Source organism: Camellia sinensis, chromosome 11 (genome assembly GCF_055761805.1).
Source record: "Camellia sinensis isolate YWXY chromosome 11, ASM5576180v1, whole genome shotgun sequence".
NCBI lineage: Eukaryota > Viridiplantae > Streptophyta > Magnoliopsida > Ericales > Theaceae > Camellia > Camellia sinensis.
The window spans coordinates 16,753,851-16,774,947 of NC_138971.1; the positions used below are offsets into that span (position 1 = coordinate 16,753,851).

General features: G+C 46.0%; 1 protein-coding gene across 1 annotated transcript; it reads right to left on the minus strand.

Annotated features, from left to right (window-relative positions):
* Nucleotides 1-1,348: 1,348 nt before the first annotated feature.
* On the minus strand, nucleotides 1,349-3,130 carry LOC145803073 (protein MAINTENANCE OF MERISTEMS-like). Its single transcript, XM_082896424.1, has 4 exons — nucleotides 2,625-3,130; nucleotides 2,335-2,496; nucleotides 1,648-2,241; nucleotides 1,349-1,566 (listed from the first exon to the last, which is right to left on the minus strand). Exons 1-3 carry the CDS (start codon nucleotides 3,063-3,065, stop codon nucleotides 1,675-1,677), a joined length of 1,170 nt encoding a protein of 389 aa, XP_082752550.1. The 5' UTR covers nucleotides 3,066-3,130; the 3' UTR covers nucleotides 1,349-1,566; nucleotides 1,648-1,674.
* Between the last annotated feature and the right edge of the window lie 17,967 nt (nucleotides 3,131-21,097).

Consider the following 21,097-nt stretch of genomic DNA (forward strand, 5'->3'; position numbering starts at 1 on the left):
GAAACGCCTCCATCTTTGTCTAAAAACTAAGATGAAATGAATGTTCCCGAAGTTGAGGCTTTTATAGAAGGAAAAACACTATTCACGGGGACACATGTCAAAAACCAGGTGGCTGCAGGACTGAGTGGCCGGCCGGCCACCTTTTCTGGCTGGCCAGCCATTTACTTTTTTAGAAATGGCCGGCCAGCTGTCTCTCTCTACAAAATTGGCCGGCCGGCTCCCAGAGATGGCCGGCAATGCTGCGGTGTATCTCCTTGGCCCTGTTTTACCCTTCAAGGGAGAGTTCCAAGCATTTCCATGCAACGGGAGAGTCAAAGGCCTTCATCTCCCTCCGTTTCGAATGCGTTCCGGTGCCCAGATCATCAGAAGTACACTCTGTTGTTGCTGAGTTTTGTTTATTGAGTTGTTGTTTTGATTATCGAGTTGTTGTTTTGCTTATCGAGTTGTTTGTCGAGCGGACGTGTTTCGTGTTTTTTTGAGCCATTGTTCTCTGTTTAAACAATCTTTGTTAAAGTCTTGTTTATTTGCGTTGTCAACATTGTTGCATTTTGCTTATCGAGTTGTAAACTTCCTAAGGTTCTGTTATATCTTAGTAAGTTGAGTTGCTTAGTTTGTTGCGTCGGTTCACTACCTGACTTGGTGATTACACAATGCACATTTCCTTTCAATTTCATTTTTGTGCGAAATAAATGATGCGATACGATGCTAAAAGTTTAAAATACAAACACCTTTTCAAAAGCTATTTCATTCCATCATGCTTTACAACAAACAAAGGTACAAGTTTTACAAAAAATAAAACTGCCTAACAATGTGCAAAGTGCTACAAACTACTAGCAAAAAGAAAAATAAAGCAGGAAACAACAGCATCAAAGTCCTCGGGAACGGGAACGAGAAGCACTCCTCATCCTCTTCTGCGGGACAACCTCTGCACCATCATCATCATCTAGGTCAGAGCTGTCATCCTCAGGATCCCCCTCAGCCTCACCTCTGTTCCCCGAACCAAAACCGGAGCCCCCCTCCTCAGCAGATGTCTCTGACTGACGATCGGTAGCCTCCTCCTCCTCCTCATCAGGCTCCACCTCTACAACGTGAGCCCTGCGTCTGCGGACAGGCCCTCCTCGAGCTCCTTGAAAAGGCCTAGATGGCCCGGCTCCTCGGGAAGGCCGAGATGGCCCCGCCCCCTGAAAAGGCCCAAATGGCCCAGCTCCCCAAGGAGGCCCGGGTGGCCTGGCCTGCGGCTGACCGGACCATGAAGGCATCTGAAAACAAAGAGTTCAATTCAAATACATCAGTCCAAATATATACATCAGATGCAGATACAAGCAAAGGCTACGTGAAGTGGGTGCATGTAAATGCAGTGTCCAAGTGGGGTGTGTGTCAGATGTGCTCTACACAAGTAGTCTATCGATGCAGTAGAAATCAGCATGTCATCAGAAGTATGATAAATGCCAGAAAACTGAAGGGTACCTGAATGCCCGCGACAGACAACTGTGCCTCCCTACGCAGGACCATGCCCTCGAGTGTGGCCACCAGTCCAACCACCTCCTCCATGTACCCTCGCGGTGGCTGCAAATATGAGCTCATAGTCATCAGTGAACAAAAAATGTCTAAACATCTGAATGATGAATGAAAAACAGTGGAGCATACCAGCGGTGAGTCAGGATCAATGGCGTATCAATCACTGGGCATCGGAGGCTCTAGCGGGATCGGGGTCGGAGAGATAGCTCCATACTGCCATGCCATCAACTCAGTAGGCATATCTGGCCATCCAGGATGAGGATAAGCCGACGGAGTCGGAGGAACCGGTCTACTCCCACCTCTGGATGTACCAGCCCTGCTAGTAGAAGGGGCGTCTGCAGCCCGAGCCCGAGCCTGGCCCGAGGATGACATACCGGCAGGCCTCATCATCGGGATACGAGCTCCCGTCAATGGAGGCATCAAATATATGTGACGGTAAGTGGCGTAGTCCCCCTCCTCAACATATAATAAAGCATCACTACCCAGCATGGCGCCGACTACCTCCGAGTAAGAGAGCCTGTCAGCAGTCCGCATACTGACTGGGGGTACTACGGGAGGATCCTGAGAAAGATACCCCCATACCTGGCGCAGAAAGCGTTCCCCCAGGAACCATGCCCTGCCAACCGGCCCTTCGAGCAGGACCCTATACTGGGAGATGTCTGACCCTCCGGTATACTGAAGTCGGAGACCATCACCCAGGGACACCCAGGGCTGCCATGTGATCTGCGGATGATAAATGCATAAACCAATCAGAAATCGAGAATATGCAGAGCAAATCAAAGATGAAAATGAAAGGAACTGAAAGTTCTGAGGTACCTCTGAATGTCGCACAGTGTCAAAGTACTGTCGCAGGTAAAGGAGGGTCTCTCGAGGTCTCGGCCGGTGCGGGCCCTCAAACACCAGTGAGTATGGGGTCATGGGAACCCCTACCACCTCCAACTCTGGGGCTAATGCTGGGAAGTATACATAGACCCATAGCTGAGAAAAGCAGTGCAGAATGTAAGTACGAAATGCTGAGAGCAAAATACAGACTGTAAAAGTGCGCTGTGTGTGCAATGTACAAGTAATGAAGAGCAGAAATGTAAATCAAGAGGACAGTAAAGTACCTCCCAGGCTCTCCAGTAGCCGCCAAGTAAATCGCCCCGCCCGCGGGAGGTCGCGCTCATATAAAAGTAAAGGGTAGCCAGGCCGGCGCCACCCCAGTCATATCGATGGACCTGTGATAGGTCAACCAGAGCGCTCAGCAGGTATAGCCCGACTGTGTTCCCTCTATCGGCGAACAGGGTAGTCCCGAAGAGGAACATAAGGAAACCACGGGCATACTGCTCTGTCTCCTCGGGAGTCTCGGGCACCATCTCCGCCCGCCGGAAGTGGGAAGAGAACGAAGTGTATCGGACTCTCCCAGAAACCCTGTCAACAGGCGGGCGAGCCCCCAATAGATACATCCAAGCGGCCTCCCACTCGCCCATATCCTCATCATAAGGGATGGACCAACCTCCTATGTCTAAGCCAGTCAACACAGCGAAGTCTAGAGGCGTCATGGTCATGTCCCCGGTAGCAGAGAAATGAAAGGAGTTGGTGGTGTCCCACCATCTCTCTACCAAGGCTGCCATCAGTGTCCTCCTGGTAGGACAACGTGACAACCCGACGCAGAAGGGCCTGAATCCTGCCAAATCTACCAAATCTCGGACACCCTCCGGAAGCTCAGCGTACCAGTCCCGCGCGATGGTGGAACCATACCCCCGCACACTGCGGGAACCAACCTGCATTCAGAATGAATACATGTATCAATAATGAAATGAATGGGCTGTGTGCCAATGAAATGAATGGGCTGTGTGCCAATGAGATGAATGGGTTGTGTGCCGATGAAATGAACTGGGCTGTGTGCTAATGAAATGAATGGGTTGTGTGCCAATGAGATGAAATGGGCTGTGTGCCAATGAGATGAAATGGGCTGTATGCCGATGAAGTGAAGTAAGCTACATGCAAATTTTAATCTGGGCTGCGTGTTCAGAAAATTTAAAGTTTGGGCTGCGTGTTCAACTTTCAATCAGTGTGGGCTGCATGTTCACTATTTTAATCTGGGCAGCGTGTTCAGAAAATTTAAAGTTTGGGCTGCGTGTTCAACTTTCAATCAGTGTGGGCTGCGTGTTCACTATTTTAATCTGGGCTGCGTGTTCAGAAAATTTAAAGTTTGGGCTGCGTGTTCAACTTTCTATCAGTGTGGGCTGTGTGTTCACTATTTTAATCTGGGCTGCGTGTTCAGAAAATTTAAAGTTTGGGCTGCGTGTTCAACTTTCAATCAGTGTGGGCTGCGTGTTCACTATTTTAATCTGGGCTGCGTGTTCAGAAAATTTAAAGTTTGGGCTGCGTGTTCAACTTTCTATCAGTGTGGGCTGTGTGTTCACTATTTTAATCTGGGCTGCGTGTTCAGAAAATTTAAAGTTTGGGCTGCGTGTTCAACTTTCTATCAGTGTGGGCTGTGTGTTCACTATTTTAATCTGGGCTGCGTGTTCAGAAAATTTAAAGTTTGGGCTGCGTGTTCACTATTTTAATCTGGGCTGCGTGTTCAGAAAATTTAAAGTTTGGGCTGCGTGTTCAACTTTCTATCAGTGTGGGCTGTGTGTTCACTATTTTAATCTGGGCTGCGTGTTCAGAAAATTTAAAGTTTGGGCTGCGTGTTCAACTTTCTATCAGTGTGGGCTGCGTGTTCACTATTTAATCTAGGCTGCGTGTTCAGAAAATTTGAAGTTTGGGCTGCGTGTTCAACTTTCTATCAGTGTGGGCTGCGTGTTCACTATTTAATCTGGGCTGCGTGTTCAGAAAATTTGAAGTTTGGGCTGCGTGTTCAACTTTCAATCAGTGTGGGCTGCGTGTTCACTATTTTAATCTGGGCTGCGTGTTCAGAAAATTTAAAGTTTGGGCTGCGTGTTCAACTTTCTATCAGTGTGGGCTGCGTGTTCACTAATTAATCTGGGCTGCGTGTTCAGAAAATTTAAAGTTTGGGCTGCGTGTTCAACTTTCTACTAGTGTGGGCTGCGTGTTCACTATTTAATCTGGGCTGCGTGTTCAGAAAATTTAAAGTTTGGGCTGCGTGTTCAACTTTCTATCAGTGTGGGCTGCGTGTTCACTATCTAATCTGGGCTGTGTGTTCAGAAAATTTAAAGTGTGGGTTGTGTGTTCACTTTCGAATTCGGGCTGTGTGTTCGACAAATCAGTGTTTGAGCCGTGTGTTCGCCTCTTAACTAATGTGTACTGTGCGTTCGCAATTAATTAATGAGCCGAGTGTTCAGAAATTCGAGTGTTGAAACTACATGTTCAGGATGCAAGCAAAGTACTATGTCATAAGCTAAACTGCATGTTCAAGCATGGCAAAGGTGCGAAATGTACGAAAAATATAGAAAATGAAGTAAATACCTCTCGGGCCTCATGAGAGAGGTGATGCTCCGGCTCTCGGAGAAGCAGATCCCCGGGTGCTCGCTCGTCAAAGCTAGTAAAGTGACGGAAGACAGCGCGCGGAAGAACGTGTGCTGGCGGACGGTAACTCCCGGGAATAAAAGGTCGGGTCCTCGGGGGTAGAGTCATGGGATCAAAATCATCTCCAGCACCTGGAAAACCTCCGCCGTGGGGAGAATTACCCGCCATTTTCAGAAGATCTGCAAAGGGAGCAAAAATGAGCAAAATGAGCCGAAATTGGAAAAAGTCAACAAAGGTCAACTCTCGGGAAATGAAAAAGTCAACAAAAGTCAACTCCCGAGAAAATCTTCCAAATATTGAGACAAACTTACCTCAAGTGGCGAAAATGCAAAAAGAAGCTCCGAAACCGAAATCTAATCGCTTCAGAGTGCTCGAAACTGAATATTTTTGCGGAAACAATTTACGTGGGGCGTTGGAAAACGCGTGTGGAACTCAGATCTGGAGAAGAAAGTGGTATAGGAGGCAAGAAAGGGGAAGGTCTCGGCTGCCTTATATAGGCCCCAAGTCTTGGATTGAAGGAGCATCAAAAAGGAGGTGAAAAGACCAAAAAGCCCCCGGATTTGGGCATATGGCCGGCCGGCCCTCTTTTCTAGCCGGCCAGCTATCTGCTTTTTGGAAAACTGGCCGGCCAGCCATTTGCTTTATGGAAAACCGGTTGGCCACCTCCCCTTGGGAAGATAAACGGCCGGCCATGTCCCCCACATGCCCACCTAGCTCTCTGCAAATTTTGAGGAAGATCGGAGTTCTCGGGACCTGAAAAAGTTCAAGAAAAGTACACTTCCGGTCGCGAAATTGCTCCGTCGGAACTTCGACTTCGAGATCTGACATATGTCTCATCATCATTCATCGAAATCAAAGTATATCCTTTTTGAATGAATGGTAGCCTTTCCAGGAAGTGGGTCGGAGGCCGTAATTGAGTTACCTTCGCCGAAACACGCGTTTCCATACTCGTTGTTTCATGACAAACGGACACCCTGATTCATGCTCGTTTCGCACTATCATGCACATAACTTGCATTCTCATGAGCATACCTGCATTAACGTGCACATTTCTTGATATTGGCATACCTCTATGTTTGAGCATACGTTGTCACGCATGTTCCACTTTTGCATTGCGATGCATACACTCACCGGCACTGCGTGTGTCGAACTTTCGGAATCACATTAAATATATGTTGGTAGCATATTGTACTTGTTGCATTTTCTCTCTTTTGCAGGCACGATATTGTATGTACCGTTCAATTGAGGCTGGTGCGACCAGACGAATCGCGCAGGCATCGTATCTTCTCCGTGTGAGATGTGGCGGGGATTGAATAATCCTCTGCATTCTTAACTGCATGAAATGTAGTTGTTGCTTTGCATTCTTGCTTAAAACTGTTGCATCTATTTGCGAATACTTGCTTCATTACAGCTTGCTGCATTTGCATGACCATTGGGTTACCTCCGGCTCTTTGCATTATCATTTGCATTTTGTCCCCTGCCTGCGGGCATGCCTGCGGGCACATCTTTGTTTATCTTGCCTGTTTGTCTAAGTCTTCGGCCTTGTCAAAAATGGGTCGTCTCTGGGCTTTGACATTCACTCCAGTCACTTGTGACTTTCGAGTTCTGTCAAAGAGGGGCAATTGTAGACACCCCATTTTTGACCGACCTTAAGACTCAGATGTCACTGATTGAGCGCTTGGTGATGTTGCATAATGTGCTCGTTCAGAAGTTTCAGAGTTGCGGCCGTGAGCCCTGCCTCCGGACTTCCGAACCCTCTTCTGTGCCTTGTCTCGGTTTGCGAACCAGACTCGGTTTTCTCTGTTTCTTTTCCTGAGGGGAGAGAGAGGTCCGGTAGACCATCTCTCAATGTCCGCAGGCTACATTTCGTGGCCGTAGGCCATTTTGCCCATTTCGGAGTCCGGTTTCCGATTTTTCGGGACCGTTGGCCGTGTGCCTCGGTTCGGGACCGCCTAACCACCTCCGTTTGTTCTAATTTTTGGCATACTCCTTATTTGCTCCCTTTTGAGGGACACTGGGGTCTGAGAAACCCACTTCGTGGCCGAATGCCACTTTCGGTGTTTAACGGGCAGTTTTAGGGGCCCCGAACTGCGTGTTTTGGCCCCCGAACATTCGTTTTGCATCGGTTTTCATTCGTTTTTGGCAGGTACCTCTGTTTCATCACTAGGAAGGTCATGGAAGGGTGAGAGGCCAGCAATTGTTGCAGCAACCAGTTATACATCCTCCGACGCCCTCCGGCGCCCGTTTTTCGCACTTCCGGGCTAATGTTGAACACCTTGGGCCCATTTTCTTGAACTTTGAACCACATGGGAGGACCCTAAAAGTTGGTGGCCGGCCATTAATGTTACTTGACCCTTTTGACCCCCTCCTTCCGGGCTAATGTTGAACACCTTGGGCCCATTTTCTTGAACTTTGAACCACATATTTGTGATGTACACACATGGGAGGACCCTAAAAGTTGGTGGCCAGCCAGTAATTCCACCTGACCCTTTTGAACCCCTCTTTCCGAGCTAATGTTGAACCCCTTGGACCCACTTTCTTGGACTTTTAACCACAGGGTTGTGTTGTACACACATAGGAGGACACCATCAGTTGGTGGCCGGCCACTAAATCTGATTGACCCTTTTGACCCCTAGCCGGCCGGCTAGGGGGTGTGGCCGGCCGGCCATCTGCAGCAAAAGTAACAGGCCGGCCGAGCTCCTTGCACTGTGCACTTTACAGCTGTGGAGCTTTATCCCCCAGAAAATATCTTTATCCGGGGGATATTTTGTGGGGGAAAGTTGCTCTCCTTTTCCCCCACCTTTACACCCCGTTTTTGGCCCTTATAACAAGCAAGCTATATCATTTGTTGGGGTTAGAAAATTTGGTCTTCAAGCTTCCATACACAAAGCCATCTCTATACCTCTCATTTCCTTGAAAATTCCTAAGTCCCTAAGCACCATTTCTTCTACACCACCAAGCTCTACCATCACCACCTCATTTCCAGCAACAAGGAAGGCTTCTCAAAGGCTAAAGGAGCTGCAAATTGGTCCAAGAAGCAACAAAAGCTTTAGTCTTCAAGGGTAAGTAACACTTCTCCTCTTTTGACCCTTTTTCTTGATCCATTTGTAATCCCCACATGCTTTTTGTTTCAAGCTCCGGCCCTAACTGAAAGGGGCCTTCTTTTGAGCTCATTTTCACTTTTCATTAAGGGCTCAACCCTGTTTGAGCCCTCCATGATGCACTTGCTTCATTGATCCTCTTATATGTCATAATCTTGCATGATATTTTTGGCCCATGATTAATCTGTTTTTGAGCATGTTGTAAACTGATATTAGGCTTATTTTGAGCCCCTCTTCAACATTGAAGAAGGTCTCAACACCATTTGGGACTTCCATGTTGTACTTACCTTTATACTCCTCTTTTCTTCCCCATTCTTGCATGCAATGGCAGCCTACCATGATTTTGTTTTTGGCCATTTTACAGTTCTGAAAAAGTGCTTATTTTGGTCCATTCTTCATATTTCATTTAGGTCCTTTCATGGTTTGGGACCTCCATATGCCACTTCATGTTATATCTCTCTTTTATTCCCCATTCTTGCATGTTTAGTTAGCCTATCATGCTTTTGTTTTTGGCCATTTTACAGTTCTGGAAATAGTCCTATTTTTGCCCATTCTACATGTTTTATTAAGGGTCTTTGGCTGTTTGGTGAATATTTTGTATACCTCATGTTATAGCCACTTTTGAACCTCATTTTGCATCACATTTGTATCATGTTTGTATACTGATTTTGGGGCTGCCATATACTGTAAATATTCATATTTTTGGTCCCTCTTCAGTGTTGTAGAAGGGAATTTTTCAGTTTGGATTTTGCTTATATCACTTGCTTCATTACCCCTCTTTTGGCCCCTATTCTTGCATGCCATTTTTGCCATACCTATGCTTGCTGTTTGGCCATGTTTATAACTGTGAAAGTTCCTTTTTTGGGACTGTATAGCTTCTGTCTTTGCATTGCATGTCCATATTGTGCATGTTTGGCATAGCTATAGGCCATTTCGGGTGCCTAAATTTGCATTTCGGGACAATTCCATGCATTTCGTGTCATTTCGCTTCATTTCGGGACTGTTTTCCCCCATATTTTAGTGCTGAAATTCCATTAGAATGATTGCTATCCATTTCATGTCATTTCATCGCATTCTGTCATCGCCTCGGTTTGCGTGCCCGTGTGCACGCATTTCGAGGCACCTCATTTTTATCCGCCGGCATCCTATGTGAGTGTGGCTGAGGCTCACTCATGTTGGTATAAGCCCATATCATGTTTCTATGTCATTTCATCGTATTCTACCATCGCCTCAGTTTGCGTGCCCGTATGCACGCATTTCGAGGCACCTCATTTTTATCCGCCGGCATCCTATGTGAGTGTGGCTGAGGCTCACTCATGTTGGTATAAGCCCATATCATGTTTCTATGTCATTTCATCGCATTCTGCCATCGCCTCGGTTTGCGTGCCCGTGTGCACGCATTTCGAGACACCTCATTTTTATCCGCCGGCATCCTATGTGAGTGTGGCTGAGGCTCACTCATGTTGGTATAAGCCCATATCATGTTTCTATGCCATTGCATCGCATTCCGTCATTGCCTCGGTTTGCGTGCCCGTGTGCACGCATTTCGAGGCACTTCATTTTTATCCGTCGGCATCCTATGTGAGTGTGGCTGAGGCTCACTCATGTTGGTATAAACCCATATCATTTTCATGTCATTCGCATTGTGTATGCCATTGCCTCGGTTTGCGTGCCCGTGTGCACGCATTTCGAGGCATCTCATTTTCATAGCATTGTGCATACTAGGTTGTATCTTAGATTGCATTCTGCCTTTGCCCCGGTTTGCGTGCCCGTGTGCGCGCACTTCGAAGCATCTCACTTTCATAGCATTGTGCATACTAGGTTGTATCTTAGATTGCATTCTGCCATTTTCTCGATTTGCGTGCCCGTGTGTACGTATTTCGAGGCATGTCATTCCATAGCATTGTGTATGTTAGGATTGTATCTTAGTTGCATTTCTTGCATATCATGCATATTGCATCGTGTTCGGAATAGGAGTTAGCCCAGGCACGGGAAGCGAGGTACATTTCGTACTCCAAGTGACGGAATGTGTCTCAATTCCCCAGTCACCGACACTCCGAATTATCCATGATGGAGATAGGTTTTAGCTGTAGTTTCATGTGCATTCATTCTATATTGAGTTGTGCATTTCGACTCCTCGGCCATCATGCCTCGGTATGCGTGATTGGTGGCACGAGGACCGAGACATGCATATACCTGTGCAAATACATTGCTATGCCCCTTTCCTGCTCTCTGTTGCAGCAAAACGAAGAATCAGCAACTTTTTTGGGGCTTGGCACGCATTTCAAGAACAGGTGTAAACAGAGGCTAATTGGGGCATTCCGGTGGATTTCCGCGCAAGACAACCCGGACATGCATCATCCATCAGAAGCAAGGCAGTCCCTGGCTTGCATGCCAGTTTTACAGCTTTCTTAGTTAATTTGTTAATTAATTAGGAATTTGTACATTATTCGGACTGTAATATTTTGGACTGTAATATTCTTTTATTCGGGACTGTATTATTTATTCGGACCCTCCGAGCGAGGGCCACAACTGTAATAAGTGTGCGTGAGTGTGATGTATGTCTTCCAACCCCACGTCTTTCTCCCTTTTATTTATCCGCTTATGATGGTTAGATTAGGGCATATTTAAATTAGCATACAGTATGACAGCATGTTTGCATTCATTCATCTGTATTGCATGCACCGGGCTCGGCGCATCATACTAACTGCATTGTACTTTCAATTTCAAAGTTGAATACATGATAGTTGTAACATTTCATATACCATCTTAGAATAGCCGAGCCTACTATAATTGCATTTTGCATGTGTTGCATTAGGCATTTCTGTATACTTAGGATTCATGCATGATTTCTAATGAGTTTTTGTTTTGGCTTGGAGTACCTGGTAAGCTTTATGCTTTAGCATCCTTGCATGCGTGTGAGTGCTGCCATGAATAGCATGCTTACCATGAGGCTATGTGCTTATATGATATAACTGCCTAAATGTCTGTGGGTGAAGGTTGGGTTATCTGAATTGGAATAAATCATCAAATGTTTTAAAGCCTACCTGCGGGTAGCAAAACCTCTTTCAAAAAAACAAACATGAAATGTTTTGTTCCAATTCAGGCGATCCAGTCTATACTTGTATGCTGTGAGCATCACATAGTAACCTAGGCTAATAACCGGAACAAGAACTCACAATGTTTTCAAAAATAGATATCATGGTTAGTAGAGGCCGATCTTTGATCGGGCGAGCGGGGGTGCTCACGAAGTGACCTTCCCCAATCGTACCCAAGTTCCCGAGCCGAGGTAACTTTGGTGATCACGGGCGCGTGGCCTTTTGGCACCGAGTCAGGGTTTCCTAAATTTCCCAAAATAAAATATTTAGGTGGCGACTCTGTATCTGGCAAAGCAGTCCATGTTTGGCACTTCTTTCAAAAATCAGTTTTCTCAAAACGATTTACCGGATTTGGACTCTTTGGTTCAGACTTAGAACCGTGACTAACGAAAGTCGAGTCCGAGCTGTGGCGAGGTCCCCCGCGGGCTTGTTACAGGATGGTGGGAAGGTGGTGCTATGTAGTGGTGTAGAAAGGGGCCAAAAAAAACAAAAGGGTTTTGATGCTTGGAATATAGAGAGAGAGAAATTAAATGTAGGAGGCTTAAACAAAATTTTTTTCTAACCCAAAATGTATCTGGAGCTGCTGGTTTTATAGAGGGAGGAATGGAGGAAAGGGGGGGAAAATGGAGGGGAAAATCAATTCAAATTTCCCCCCAAAAATAGGCCTAAAAGAGAGATAAAGAGGCAAGCGGTAGTTGCTGGCCTCAAACCGAAGAGAGCCCTTCAACAAAGTTGAAGAGGGGCTCAAAACAAGACACTTTATAGTTTACATCAAGCCACGAAACAACTCACAAATAAGCCTAAAATACCATGCAAAAATAGGCCTTAAAGAGAGTTAAAGAGGCAAGTGATAGTAGGAGACCTCAAACAGCAAAAGGTCCTCAATCAAACATGAAAAGGAGCTCAAAATATGACTATTTACAGTTTGGGTCAGAGTCCAAAAATGCTTGCAAGCAAGGCTTAGATATAGAGCAAGATAGGAACAAAAAAGAGGAAAAGAAGCTTACCCTTGAAGACCAATGGACCAGCAGCTCTTGGTCTGAGAAATGGTGCTCCTAAGCTCTGAAAAACAGCTCCAAGTCGTTGGAATGGATGGTGGTGGGGTGTATACCAAAAACCGGAGCAAACAGAGGTGGTTAAGCGGTCCTGAACCGAGGCACACGACCAACGGTTCCGAAAATCGGGAATCGGGCTCCGAAACTGGAAAAATGGCCTACGACCACAAAACGTAGCCTACGGCCACTGAGAGATGATCTACGAGACCTCTCCTTCCCTTCGGGAAGAGAAGACGGAGAAAACGGGACCTGATTCGCAAACCTAGGCAAAGCACAAAAGAGTCCGGAAGTCCGGAGGCAAGGCTTACGGCCGAGACTCCGCGACCTCTGAACGAGCACAATATGCAACATCACCGAGCGCTCAATCAGTGACATCTGAGTCTTAAGGTCGGTCAAAAATGGGGTGTCTACAAGGTCCAGGATCGCTGCCGTCACCTCCGCTATCTTAGCCATCTCCAGCCTCACCCTAAGACGACGCTGCCTCCTCGTCAGACTCATCATCATCTGGGATAGGCTCCCGTGAACTGCTCTCGGTACGAGCACGCCTATGTCTGCCACGGATGTGTATCGTCATCCCCCGTCCCGCTCCCCCTGCTGCTCTGGGAGGCACTGAAAGTCCTGCTGAGGCACCCCCTGCAGCCGGTATTTGAAATGGGGCCTGAAAAGAACAAATGGCAAATGCATCAGCTATGTTATGCAAAGCAGTGTATGAATATCGAATGCAGTGTACGATTACAGTGTATAAATACCGTGAGCAGTGTATGATTATAGGGTATGAATGCTATGAGTACCAGTGTATTAGTGCTGTGAGTGGTATGTGAGTGTAGTGTATCAATTGTCGTATTGATAAATGTGATGTATCGGATCAGTATGAAACAGATTATGCGAAGTTTTGAGACTGAGGTTGAAAGAACTTATCGGGATACCGTAAATGCTGAATAGGTCCATGCTCCTCTGCAGCATCCCCATCACTGAGACTGTCAGCTCTAGGCCTGTCCAGTGTACTCAATCGAAGCCTGCAAAAGTGTTGAAGTGATTAGTATTCAGTGGGATATCAAATGAAATGAAATGACTGTATAGAATGCAAAATATAGTACATACCGGGGTTGAGCCGCGAACTCCGACGAGCTCATGATTAGCCGAAGGAGGAGTGATAGGAAACTGGTAAGTCTCCCCACCTTGTCCTCGGCACGTCACGGTGGTGGGCAACTCTGGCCACTCCACTCTTGGTCCCCTCCGGGAGGCACTCCTGTCACGGGCTTGAGCCGCTCTCGGTACTCCTGCTCCTGCTACTGGCGTTGCAGGCCTCTCCCTCTTAACTCGGCGAGCACCGGCCAGAGGTCGCATAAGATAAGTCTGGATGAAGACGGTATAGTCGCTCTTATCTCTGAAGAAGTCTGAGTCCCAGCCAATCGTGTAATCCATCATCTCCTGCAGGGTGTACCACTCGGTGGCCCTCGTATGGATAGGAGGTGGCCTTGGGATTATCTGCTCTGGTAGGCCAAGGGTCTGACGCAGGAAACGCTCTCCAAAATACCAAGCTCGGCAGACCAGACCCTCCAACAAAACCCTGAACTGGGCAATCTCCCAAGCACCCATGAACTAGTCCCTCACTGCATTCAGCAACGCGGCCCAGGGCTACCAAGTGATCTGCAAATGATATACAGTTTGTTATCCGCTGTTAAAAGTACACTATAAAGCGAAGCTTAAATAAACTGTAATGTTTGAAATACCTCTGCGGCGGTAATGGTGTCGAAGTATCTGTAGAAGAATAGGAAAGACTCTCGCGGCCTCCGCTCGTACCTCACATTGAATCGGTGAGAATATGGGACAGCGAGGGGCATCTTTACATTCGGCACTGGGGCAAGCCTCGGAAAGTTGACATACACCCACAACTACAGAGTGTAACAGGGTAACAATGAGTATGCTTATCAGTAAGGCAGTATGCAGATAAAGTAGAAACCAGAGAATGGTGTGCAGTGTATTATGCAGTGTGTGCAGTGTACAGCCAGTGTAAAGCAGATTGCGTGTATGCAGTGTGTGTGGTGTACAGATAGTGTAAAGCAGAACTGTAAGACAGAAAGAGAAAATGTACCTCCCAGGCTCGCCAGTAGTCTCTGAGCAGATGTCCGCTGCGACGGGATGAAGAGCTCATGTATCCGTAGAGCGTGGCCAAGCCTGCACCACCCCAGTCGTAGCGACAGATCCTGGTCACATCTACCAATGCGCTCAGCAGATATAGGGCAACAGTGTTTGCCCGGTCGGCAAATAAGGTGGTGCCTAGCAAGAACATGATGAATCCTCGAGCGTACTGCTCCACCTCCTCGCGAGTCGTAGGCGCCTGCATCCGAAACTAGTCCTCGAACCAAGAATACCTCACAAACCCTGGCCGGGAGAGAGGTGGCCGAGCGCCGAGCAAGTAGATCTGGGCAGCATCTCACTCGCCCATGTCAGTATCGAAGGGGATCGGATCACCCCCTACTCTGATGCCTGTGAGCACGGAGAAGTCGAAGGGAGTCATCGTCATCTCCCCTGCAGCAGAAAGGTGGAAGGAATTGGTGGTGTCCCACCACCTCTCCACCAGTGCACCTAGAAGGGGCCTACTCGCAGTGAGGCGCGAGAGTCCCATACAGAAAAGGCCGAAACCAGCCTGATCGACGATATAACGAACCGCGTCGGGAAACTCCATGTACCAACCTCGGGCGATGGTGTTCCCATATCCCTGGAAGGCATGGGAATCTCCCTGTGTTCAAAGACAAACAGATGCGAAGTAGTGTTAGAAATATAGTATTTTGAATGCGTTCAGAATTGATGAAAATACAGTGTGTGTGTGTGTGTGTGTATGTGTTCAAGTTTACACAGATATCATGTATGATGGTGCTCAGGGTGAACTAAGCATGTAATGTATCAGTGTGTTCGGGTTATTCAGTTAAAGAACAGAATTGGCTATTCAAGATATTTGATCTACACTGCAGAAAGTAAAAAGAGAGGAAGAGTATACCTCAGCGGCGCCGTAAGAAAGGTGTGACTTCGGCTCGCGTAGCAGGAGCTCCAATGGCGCGCCTCGTGCGTAGCTCCTAAACTGGCGGATGCTATCAGGAAGCAGTACGTGTACCGCGGGCCGGTATGTCGCCGGGTCGAAAGGTCGAACGCTAAGAGGCAGGAGCTCGACCTCAGGATCCGTGTCCATCTCTAGGGGAGTCCCACCCCGTGAAATGTCGTCCGCCATCTCAAGAAGAGTGCACAAGTGGTCGAAAGTGTGAAAAATGGGTAAAAATGCAAAAAGTCAACCAAAAGTCAACCCGAAGGGTAAAAAATGGGAAAAAAGGTCAGAGTGTGGGAAAAGACACGAAGATCGAGGTAAACTCGGGGGAAACAAACCCCAAGTGGTGGAAATCAAGAAAGAAACATCGAACGCACGTTTCAATCTGTTTAAAACGTGGAGAATGAAGAGGGTTTCGTGAATCGGAAGTTGCGGGAGGCTCTAAAATAAAGGAAAAACTCGAATCGAATGGGGGAAAATGCCCTAGAGAGAGAGAGCAAGGATTTTCGGCAAGGGAGAAGTGAAAGAATAGGGTTTCGAACCCTATATTTAAAGACCCAAAGGAAATTGTCAAAACTACCCCGAATCTGTCACTTTTGGCCGATCGGCCAAATTGTTGGCTGATAAGCTCCTTTTGTGGCCGATGGATGGCCGATGGCTTCCCCTTGTGGTCGATGCACCTCCAATGCCCTTGTTTGGGTCAGTTATGTTGATTGGCACCCTCATCTTTTAAGAAAGTGCAAGAAAATACACTTTTGACCCTTAAGCGGTCTTCGTGTTGACCTCGAACTGTGTCTTCCGTGTGCAGCACTCGATACGTACGGGGTGTATCCTTTCTCGTATCCTTTTGTATATTGCGATATTCGAAAATTGCTTTGAATTTGTTACATTATAATGTTTTGTCATGTTTGTAATAAGCACGTTTGTTATACGTCTTTTTGCTCTTGCATTGAGCATGCCTCGTCTTGCTTTGAAGTTGTATCTCAACATCACGAAAAACATGCCTTTACCATGCTTCCGTTGAACATATGCCTCTCTTTGTTGTTGTATTGCTTTACACATTGCTTGCGTTGTCGCGCATGCTTTACTTACATGTGTTTATGCACCCGTTCTCGCATTGTTACACACATTGCTTGCGTTGTCACGCATACTTTACTTACATGTGTTTATGCTTTTCTTCGCATTGTTACACACATTGCTTACGTTGTCGCGCATGCTTTACTTACATGTGATTATGCTTTTACTCGCATTGTCACACATTGCTTGCGTTGTCGCATATGCTTTACTTACATGTGTTGTCATGCTTTTCCTCGGATTGTTATGCGTACACTTAGGTTGCATTGTCATGCACCCCTTACTTGAGTTGTCACGCATGTTTTACTTGCATTGTCATGCTTGTTTCAGTTGCATTGCTATGCCCCACCTTACTTGCGTTGTCGCGCACACTTGTTGCATTGTCATGCACCTCTTTACTTGCGTCGTCATGCACGTCTTGCTCGCACTATTATGTGTATACTTAGGTTGCGTTGTTATGTACCCCTTGCTTGCGTTGTCGCGCATGCTTTTACTTGCATTGTTATGCCCTACTTGCATTGTTATGCTCGTGTTTATCTCATATTGAAATGATTTCTTCATCTAACGATTAAACATGTGTTTCTACTATATTGTACCTGTTGAATTTCTTTCTTTTGTAGACATGATATTGTATGTACGGTTCATTCAAGGGAAGTCCCGGTTCTGCTAACCTTTCTCCACTCACGTGCCGCATTTGGACGTACCAGCACTGTTAAGTGCATCGCGCTTTCTCGCGCAACCTTTCTCCACTCGCGTGCCGCGTTTGGATGTTCTCGCACTGTTATGTGCATCGCGCTTTCTTGCGCGACACTTCTCCACTCGCATTTGGCATGCGTTTGGACGTATCTCTCTCCTCTCGCGTTTGACACGCGTTTGGATGACTGCGCTTTCTTGCACAGTCCTTTCCTGTCATGCGTATGCCACGCTGAGAGATGCTCTCTTTCCTCCCATACGTGTGCCACGCTGAGAGATGCTCTCTTTCCGCTCTTGCGTGTGCCATGCTGAGAGATGTTGTGTTTGAGACTCCGGGTGTTCTCGGTAGTCGCTTTTAGTCTTCTCCGCGTGAGACGCAGTGAGAATTGCATAATTTTCTTACATCCTTTCTGTTGGAATGTATAGGACTACTCTTTCTTATTCGCTAGCTTAAAATATCGCATTTACTTTGCATGTTATACTTCATTATAGCTCTCTTTGCATGATCATAAGTTATGTTCGGCATCGTGCATGTCATTTGCATCTTGCCCCTGCCTGCGGGCGCATCTCTTTGTTATCTTGTATGCTTGTCTAAGTCTTCGGCCTTGTCAAAAATGGGTCGTCTCTAGGCTTTGACATTCACTCCCGTCATCTTATTACTTTCGAGTTCTGTCAAAGAGGGGCAACTGTAGACACCCCATTTTTGACCGTCCTCAAGACTTGGATGTCATCGTTTGAACACTCGATGATCATCCATGCTCGTGTTCGTTTTGAGTTCCCGAAGGTCTCGGCTACGCGCCTTGCTTTAGGATCTCTCAACTTGTTTGTTTTGTGCTTGGTTGTGGACCAAGGACTTATGGTTTTTGCTTATGAGGGAAGAGGGTGGCTTGTTGGCCATCCCTACAACCCATCGGCTAAGGCCTTGTACCATCGGCCTTGTTTTCTTGCCATTGACCATAAGTGTTGGCCGATCGGCACTCTTTTTGGTCGATCGGCCATATTTTCTAACCGAGCCCTTTTCATCTACTTTTTGTAAATATTTTGTGCCAGCTGTGACAGCTGGTGGGCACAATTCTCATCCACCATACATGTGTATGGAGGGATTGAATCAAGACTCAAGCTTGTTCAACAAGCTTGAGAATTGAAATTCTATAAGAAGGGAGGCCCCTCTCCCTTTCCAGAGGTTCTGAAATCTTGAGATACAAGTTCTATATCTCTCTCTATATATATTTTACCTCTCTCTCTCTCTCTCTCTCTCTCTCTCTCTTTATTTACCCTTGTTTGTGCTCAAAAGTGTAAATTCTTCACACTATTGCACACAAACACCTACTAGAACACCATCCTTTTATTGCTGAGGTACTTAGGAGTTGGTGTTGGAGTTTTTGGTTTGGTTTAATCTCAGAAAAGCTGCTGGAGTTGTGTTCTTGAAGGGGTTCTTCAAGGGTGAGAAACTACCTTTTAATCCCTTCTTTTGGCTTATGCTTTTAGACCTATTTTCATGCTGATTTAAGCTTAACTTTCTACTGCAAAAAGTTCTATTTTTTTATGCTTGTGATGTTTGTTTAAGGTCACTTTTGTGTTGGGGGTAGTCTACCCCCTCTTAGGCCTTGTTTGGCCTTGTTTTGAGCCATCCCTTTTGGCTCTTGTTCTAGCCTTTGCATGACCTTTCTACCACTGAAATCCAGAGGATTTTCAGTGGTGGAAAGGTGGTTTTGGAGTCTTGAATAGGAGAGGGCCATCCCCTCTCCTTGTGTCTTGTATGCAAGTATAAGTGGCTCATAATAGTAGCATGTTTGCTTAGCATGTTTTGGCCCCATTTTAGCAAGTATTTGGTGTTATTTTTCCATGTTATACCTCTTTCTAAGGTTGGTTTAATAGCCTTTTACATGCATCATGCACTTGTATTGCAATCCTCTCTATTGCCTTAACATGCATCTTGTGTTTGGACCATCATTCTTGCATCTTTTGGCTCAACTCAAAGAAGCTTTTAGCCTTGTTTTACCATGCCTGAGCTCTGATTTGTGTTGTCTTGGTCATGCATGCATTGTTTTGTATAGCCATGGTTCAATCTAGCTTGTTAGCTTTGAGTGTCCAAGTCCACTAGCATGTATTACTTGGACCATTCTCATGATTTGGCATCATTTGAATTGATATTTCAGTGCATGTTTCATGGTTATACACTTGTGCTTGTCACTCTTTTAATGCCTAGGAGAGTTGGTGTTTTATGCCTTAAGAGTGGATCATTGTGCATGCCTCTATGCTTAGGCCTTTAGGATGCCATCTCAGTGGGTTTTTGGGCTTATTTTGACATGCCATAACTCTGATTTTTATTGATTAAGTCATGCCATGTTTGGTTTTAATAGGTGTAGTGTAATACCCCTTGTTAGCCTTGCATGCTTCATGCTTTTGGTCTTTTGTTCTAGCTTGTGTAGGCTAAGTTCAAGCATGTTTTTGGTCTTATCTTGACCTACCTTGGGACTGTTTTGGTTGCCCTTGGCCCTTTGGGGCTTGCTTTGCATAGCCTTAGTGCGAGTCCATTTGCTAGCCTCAAGCTTTGAGCTTCCTTGCATGCCATACTTGCATTGTTTGGTTGATTTGGCATCATTCCATGCATCATTTCAGAGCATGTAGTGTTGTCACATTTGCATGTTTTTCAGTCTCTAAGTGCTCCTGGGAGTTGTCCTCTTTATGCCTTAATTCTTGGGCCAATTGGCATGCATGCTTGTCTTGCATTTCATGTCATCATTTCATCATATTGGTCCCTGATTTGGGCATGATTGAGGTCTGTCCATTTTGGTTTAAGTCCATCTTTGTATGTTGTTGCATGCTTGCTAGTTTGCATGTTGTTGCATGCTTGTCCATCTTTTGCATGTTATTGCATGCTTGTCTTTGCATGACATTGTTGCATTGCATTTGGCATGCTTATGTTGCACAATATTTTCTTGCAAATATATTGCAATGCCTCTGTTTGTACTCTGCTGCAGCAAAAGGAGCAGTTTGCAGGAAGAGATGACCGATCGGCTATCTGGTGTGCCGATTGGCTAACAATATTTGGCCAATGGACTCAAAAGTGGTCGATGACCCGAATCCCTTGGCCGATGACCATACCATTTGGCCGATGGCCTCTGAGCATGTCTATGAGGTGGATCAGAAGTGTTTCAGAAGTTGGCATAGTTTTCAGAAGTCTAAAACAGTGCAAACAGAGGCAACATGAGGCATGACAACGGATTTTCAAGCGAGGCGATCGAGCATGCATCATTCATCATTCCGAAGCAGAGCTGTGGTAGCTCATTTTAGCTTCTTTCCTTTCTTACTTAGTTGGTTTTGTAACTTAATTAATTTGCTTAATTAGTTAAGGTTCTGTAATAATTAATTAGTGTAGCGTAGCTAGCTAGTTGATTTATTCGGACCCTCCGTCGAGAGAGCAAATTTTGTAATAAGTGTGCGTAAGTGTGTGAATGTCTTCCAACTCCACGTCTTTCTCCCTTTTACTTAACCGTTTACGATGGTTAGTTCTAGGTCATGTTTCAATTAGCATACTTATGATAGCATGTTTGCATACATTCATTCGTATTACATGCACCGGGCTCGGCGCATCATACTAACCGCATTGTATTTCAACTCTTACTTGAATACATGATTATCAAGTTGCATCTCGCATGCCATCTTAGAATAGCCGAGCCTATCTTGGTTGCATTTTGCATGTGTTGCATTAGGCATCTTAACATAGCTAGGATCATGCATTGATTACTAACTAGCTATTGTTTTGGCTCGGAGTACTAGGTAAGGCTTTATGCTTTAGCATCTTGCAGGTATGTAAGTGTTGCCATGTTAGCATGCTTGCCATGAGGCTAACTGCTTATGTGATATAACTGCCTGAATGCCTGTGGGTGAATGTTGAATTGCTTGAACTGAAACAATTCATTGAAATACGAGTTTTAAACCCACTTGAGAGTGGAAAAATCATGTTTTCCTAAGCCCACTTGAGAGTGGCAAATCCACGTCTTAGCCTACTTGCGAGTAGCACCTTCAAACCATT